This window comes from Humulus lupulus, chromosome 6, assembly GCF_963169125.1.
Source record: "Humulus lupulus chromosome 6, drHumLupu1.1, whole genome shotgun sequence".
Classification (NCBI taxonomy): domain Eukaryota; kingdom Viridiplantae; phylum Streptophyta; class Magnoliopsida; order Rosales; family Cannabaceae; genus Humulus; species Humulus lupulus.
Genome location: NC_084798.1, coordinates 49,786,675 through 49,792,992, shown reverse-complemented (window position 1 = coordinate 49,792,992; position 6,318 = coordinate 49,786,675). Strand labels below are relative to the sequence as shown.

General features: G+C 38.1%; 2 protein-coding genes and 2 non-coding genes across 4 annotated transcripts; 2 read left to right on the top strand and 2 right to left on the bottom strand.

Annotated features, from left to right (window-relative positions):
- Positions 1 to 1,512: 1,512 nt before the first annotated feature.
- Positions 1,513 to 1,619, bottom strand: LOC133787670 (small nucleolar RNA R71). The gene has a single exon (XR_009872676.1). It is a non-coding gene; the product is annotated as a small nucleolar RNA R71 (small nucleolar RNA).
- Positions 1,620 to 3,590: 1,971 nt separating this feature from the next.
- Positions 3,591 to 5,105, top strand: LOC133785065 (uncharacterized). Its single transcript, XM_062224328.1, has one exon. The coding sequence runs from the start codon at positions 3,591 to 3,593 to the stop codon at positions 5,103 to 5,105; it is 1,515 nt and encodes a 504-aa protein (XP_062080312.1).
- LOC133787232 (small nucleolar RNA R71) lies at positions 3,837 to 3,943 on the bottom strand. The gene has a single exon (XR_009872264.1). It is a non-coding gene; the product is annotated as a small nucleolar RNA R71 (small nucleolar RNA).
- Positions 5,106 to 5,163: 58 nt separating the features above from the next.
- On the top strand, positions 5,164 to 6,075 carry LOC133785064 (uncharacterized). Its single transcript, XM_062224326.1, has one exon. The coding sequence runs from the start codon at positions 5,164 to 5,166 to the stop codon at positions 6,073 to 6,075; it is 912 nt and encodes a 303-aa protein (XP_062080310.1).
- The last annotated feature ends 243 nt before the right edge of the window (positions 6,076 to 6,318 follow it).

The following is a 6,318-nucleotide window of genomic DNA, read 5'->3' as shown; positions in this document are numbered from 1 at the left end:
AAACTTTATTTTATTAATTTCTGAGTTGGATTCTAAATCTGAATATTATGGGTTGTTTTGATTGTGAATTAATGTTTATGAACTCAGCCATGAACTAATTTTTTGGTGGCTTGAATTGTTGATGAACCCAATGTTATGGTCTATAAATTTCTTGCACTTTATTTTAGTAAAATCTCATTTGTTCATTCAAGTGTGCTTATATTAATTTCTTGTTGTTGTTTGGCTAGCAATGGCAAGTTATTTAATTATGTTTAATGCTGGAAATATTAAATGTAATGGGAAGAACTTGGATGACACAAGTCATAATCTACGTTAGGTTATGTTAGTAAGTAACATAGGGATATGTTATTTGCCTTGTGTAACTTTTGAGAATTAAACTTTGATTTGCATTCTTAAATCTGATTTTGCATAGGAATATGTTTAATTAGGTAGAAGAATTAATTTCATAAAATTTGGGAAAGTTTTATGAGTGTTTAAATGAATTCTTGTTAACCTGGGAGTTTTGCTAGAATATTGCTGCAGCAATCTATCCACAATTTGTTCAGGATGAATAATATAGGGGAATTCAATAATTCAAGTCCATTTTGCAATCCATATATTTCTCTCAATTTTCTTGTTCAGTTCAGTTTTTAATTTCAGTATTTCCATTTTATTTTAATATTTTGCTTAGCCTATAAACAACCCACTTGATTTTTAATTTCTTAAAATTGTTTAGTAATTGTTTTGCTTATTTTTTTTTCTAATTTGCAATCCCTGTGGAGACGATTTGCTTATCATTATATTACTTGTGTGATTACGTGCACTTGCATATTTAAAATCAAATATTAAATTGATAACAACAAGTTTTTGGCGCCATTGCCGGTGATTGAAATTAGAAATTCTTGTAAAATCAATTACTTGCAATTTATTTTTTCTTTGTTGAGCTGACTTTGGTTGCTTTCTCTTGTGTTTTCTCAAGTGATTTACTATATGAATGAGCAAGAAGACATTGAACTAGCTCCTATTGACCCTGAAATTGAAAGAACAATTAGAAGAAGACTAAGGGAACAACGGGCTCAAAATCGCCATAATATGGTTGAAGAGGTTGAAGGGGTTGAGGGTGCTAATAATGTCACTAACACAATTGCTATGGGTGATGATAGAGAGAGAGCCATAAGGGAGTATGATGCCTCCATGTTTAATGAGCTCAATCCAGGCATTGTTAGGCCTGAAATTCATGCACCCCAATTTGAGTTAAAGCCCGTTATGTTCCAAATGTTGCAAACAGTGGGTCAATTTAGTGGGCTGCCTACTGAGGATCCTCATCTTCATCTTCGTTCATTTTTGGAGGTGAGTGATTCCTTCAAGCTACAAGGAATGGCTGATGAGGTCCTAAGGTTGAAATTGTACCCTTTCTCTTTGAGGGATCGAGCTAAAGCTTGGCTCAACACCCTTCTTCCCGACTCGGTGACTACATGGAATGAGTTGGCTGAAAAATTCTTGATGAAGTACTTTCCCCCTACCAAAAATGCCAAGTTTCGCAATGAAATCATATCATTTCAGCAGCTGGAAGATGAATCATTCTGTGAAGCTTGGGAGAGATTCAAGGAGTTATTGAGAAAGTGCCCCTACCATGGGATCCTGCATTGTATACAAATGGAAACTTTCTACAATGGGCTCAATTCTTCCACTCGTATGGTGTTAAATGCTTCAGCCGATGGGGCTATTCTCTCTAAGTCCTATAATGAAGCCTATGAGATTTTGGAGAGGATAGCTAGCAACAATTATCAATGGTCCAATGTTAGAGCCTCAAGAAGTCAAAAAGTGGCTGGTATACTTGAAGTTGATGCATTGACAACTTTGACTGCTCAAGTTTTTTCAATGATTAACCTTCTCAAGAACATGAGTTTGGGGGGAATGCTTATTGGGCTTCATTTTTCCTTGGACCCATTTATGGAAAAGAGGACAAAAAAGGGAACAAAAGAAGAAAGAAAGGAGAGGCCCACGTGACCTATAGAGGAGCAAGTGACCTAGAGAAAAGAGAGTCTTCTTTTCCAATTAGGGATATATGGCTGATAGAAAGAAACAAGTCCCAGTCACCTGTGCAAGAGAAGAACACCCATTTTGGCAGCCATTAAAAGAGGAAAGAAGGAAAGATAGAGAGAGGATTTTAAGGAAGAAGACAAAAAGAGAAGGGCTATTTGGGGGACACTCCTTAATATTCTTGGCTTGTTTTTCTTTCCCTTCTCTCTTGGAACTTAATTCTTTTTTTTTCTTTGTTGCATTTATTTTGATTATGGATGATTACCAGTTAGGTTACTTTATGTTTACAGTTATGAACTAATTATCTTAAAGTTAGGGTAATTAAGAAACCTTGTTATGCAATTGTGGAACCTTGCTATTGATGCTTAATGCTAATTGATGTTTATTCATTCAAGTAATTTTCATGCTTAATATTTACTATTGCTTGATCACCTTTAGTAAATGATTGAAACAATTAAGATTGCTGAAAAGGATTTTAATTATTGGACAAAAGAATTGAATGGTGCAAGATTAATTTCTTTGATTTTAATTTTGTGAGGGTATAGACATATATCTTTGCCTTGCATAATCTAATAGAATTGGTGCTTTATATGAAATTCTTGAAATTAAATTAACTTAGACATAAGTAATTTAATTAGAGAGTTAAACCTATTTGATTTCGACAGAAACTTATGGACTTGATTAGAATTCTTGATTAGTAAACTGTCAGTGCGCCACAACATTTTCATAGCATTGCTTCCAGTAATTGCAAAATAGGGGGAATTAATTATCCTAGCTTACCATTTCATTATCAACTGATTTTCATATTGCATCCCATTAATTTAGATTTTAAATTCAACTGTTAGTTATTTTTAATTGCATATAAAAAAATCAACTTCCAATTTAATTTGAGTTTGGTTCTTTTATTTTTAATCATTTTGCTAAACTTTAATTTCATAATTTTAAGCTTAAAAAAATCCTTGTGGATACGATATTGGGTTCTTATCACCTTATTACTTGTTGACAATGTACACTTGCACTCACATTAAATTTTGCACAACAAGTTTTTGGCGCCGTTGTTGGGGATTGTTTAAAGTCATTTATTGTGAAGTTAAGTATATCGCAATTTGGTTTCAACTGTTTTTGTACTAACTTGGGTGATTCTTGTGCAATTTCAGGTTTATACAGTGTATGAACAAGAGTCAAGACCCTGAACTACTTCCCATTGATCTAGAAATCGAGCGAACCTTTAGAAGAAGGTGAAGAATACAAAAGTAAAAAAGGGAATTAGTAGTGATGGTGCTGAGCAAGGGGCTCAACAGGGAGCTGCCCAGAAAGAAGAAAATCTATCAGGAGTCGCTCATGATCCACCAGTAAATATAGCAGGAGTTGCTCAAGATCGAGTAGCTCAAGGGGGAGTGGCTGCCAACAATGGGCAAAATGCAGTTATTGTGGCTGATGACAAAGATCGTGCGATTAGGCAATATGCTCTCCTCCTCTTCAATGAGCTCAATCCAGGCATCGTTAGACTAGAAATTCAGGCAGCATAGTTTAAATTGAAGCCAGTCATGTTCCAGATGCTTCAAACTATGGGTCAGTTTAGTGGGATGCCAACAGAGGATCCTCACCTTCACCTTCGCTTGTTCATTGAAGTAAGTGACTCTTTCAAGCTGCCCGGCGTGACAGAGGATGCATTGAGACTAAAGTTGTTCCCATACTCCTTGAGATACAGACCCAGAGCTTGGTTGAACTTTTTGCCATCTGATTCTGTGAGTACTTGGCAAGAGTTGGCTGAGCGGTTTTTGATGAAGTATTTTCCTCCCACTAAGAATGCCAAGCTCCGCAATGAGATTACTTCATTTAAGCAGCTTGATGAAGAATCTTTATATGAGGCATGGGAGTGGTTTAAGGAGTTGTTGTGCAAATGCCCTCATCATGGCATTCCTCATTGCATCCAGATGGAGACATTTTATAATGGTCTAAATGCCCACACTAGAATGGTGGTTGATGCTTCAGCGAACGGGGCTCTTCTTGCTAAGTCCTATAATGAGGCATTTGAAATACTTGAAAGGATATCCAACAACAACTATCAGTGGCCCACTTCTAGATTGTCTACAGGTAGAAAGGTGGCTGGTATTCATGATGTAGATGCCATCACTTCTTTGGCAGCCCAAGTCTCCTCTATTTCTAATATGCTCAAGATAATGAATATGGGAATGAATCAGTCAATGGGGCAGACCATGGGGACACAAATGGGACCTATGGAGAACATTTCTTGTGTGTATTGTGGTGAGGGCCATACTTTTGACAACTGTCCTTCCAATCCAGCAGCTGTGTGTTACATGGGGAACCAAAATAGGAATAGCCCTTATTCTAATTCCTACAACCCATCATGGAGGCAACATCCCAACTTCTCGTGGAGTAATCAAGGGGCTGGCCCTAGCAATTCTTCTATGCCTCCAAGACCAAATTTCCCACCGGGTTATCCCCCACAAGCACCACAACAAAGGCCACAACAACAAGCAATGCAATCTAGCTCTCTTGAGAACATGTTGAAGGAGTATATAGTGAAGAATGAAGCCATGATCCAAATCCAAGCTGCATCATTGAGAAACTTAGAAAACCAAGTTGGGCAGCTAGCTAATGAGCTTAGAAATAGACCCCATGGTGCATTACCATGTGACACCAAGAATCCAAGAAATGGGAGCAAAGAACATTGTAAAGCCGTCACTTTGAGAAGTGGGAAGGAGTTGGAGAATTCCAAGGCCAACTCTGGGCATGAGGGTGAGCCCTCTTCAATCCAAATAAATGAGGAAATTCAAAAAGACGCTGAAATTCCTAGTGTGGAAAAATCTTCCTCTGCCCAGAATGTTGCAGGAATGCCACAACATCAGTTCCCAGGTAGCTCGAGTACAAGGCGACCACCTCCATTTCCCCAACGTTTTCAGAAACAAAAGTTGGACTCTCAATTTAAAAAGTTCCTAGACATCTTGAGGCAGCTACATATTAACAATCCCCTTGTCGAAGCCCTAGAGAAAATGCCCAACTATGTGAAGTTCATGAAAGATATCCTTACAAAGAAGAGAAGATTGGGGGGAATTTAAGACAGTGACTCTTACCAAGGAGTGTAGCTCATTCTTGCAAAACAAGCTGCCACCAAAGATGAAAGATCCTGGGAGTTTCGCCATTCCCTGCACCATTGGTAATTTTTATTGTGGCATGGCTTTATGCGATTTGGGTGCAAGCATTAACTTGATGCCAATGTCTATTTTCAAGCAATTGGGGATTGGAGAAGTTAGGCCTACTACAGTTACTCTTCAATTAGCAGATAGATCTCTTGCTCATCCGGATGGGAAGATTGAAGATGTATTGGTAAGGGTAGACAAATTCATATTCCCTACTGATTTTATTGTGTTAGACTATGAGGCAGACAGAGAGGTGCCCATTATCTTGGGGAGGCCGTTTCTTGCGACAGGAAGAACTTTAATAGATGTGCAGAAGGGAGAGCTGACTATGAGGGTCCAAGATGAAAAGGTGACTTTTAATGTTTTTAAAGCTATGAGATTTCCTAATGGAGTGGAGGAATGCTCAGTGGTTTTAGTGGTAGATTCTTTGGCATCAAGGGAATTTGAGATGAGTAATGTTGGTGATCCATTAGAGAGGTTATTGTTGTTCAATTCACACAATAAGGAAGATGAGGAGGAGTACTTAGCTTGGTTGGAGGCTAATTCTCAAGGGTTAAAAACAAGAAACCGATTTGATTCATTGGCGTTGTCATCTAGGGAGTTCAAGGCTCCTAAACCATCCATTGAAGAGCCACCTGAGTTGGAGCTGAAAGTTTTGCCATCGCATTTGCGATATGCCTACTTGGGTCCATCATCCACTTTACCTATTATTATTTCAGCGGAGTTGAACCATGATCAAGAAGAAAAGTTGCTCGAAGTATTGAGACAGTTCAAAAAGGCCATTGGGTGGACCATTGCAGACATAAAGGGTATTAGTCCTTCTCTATGTATGCATAAGATTCTGTTAGAAAACAATAAAAATGGACTATTGAAGGGCAGAGAAGGCTAAATCCTATCATGAAGGAAGTAGTGAAGAAAGAAATCATCAAGTGGCTGGATGCTGGCATTATTTATCCTATCTCTGACAGGTCATGGGCGAGTCCTATGCAGTGTGTACCTAAGAAGGGTGGGATCACAGTGGTGAAGAATGAAGACAATGAGTTGATTCCTACTAGAACAGTGACTGGATGGAGAATTTGCATGGACTATAGGAAGTTAAACAAGGCCACTAGGAAGGATCATTTCCCTCTTC

Excerpts from the sequence above, each read along its gene's own strand:
- LOC133785065 (XM_062224328.1), top strand. The coding sequence starts at position 3,591 with ATGGGTCAGTTTAGTGGGATGCCAACAGAGGATCCTCACCTTCACCTT.
- LOC133785064 (XM_062224326.1), top strand. The coding sequence starts at position 5,164 with ATGAAAGATCCTGGGAGTTTCGCCATTCCCTGCACCATTGGTAATTTT.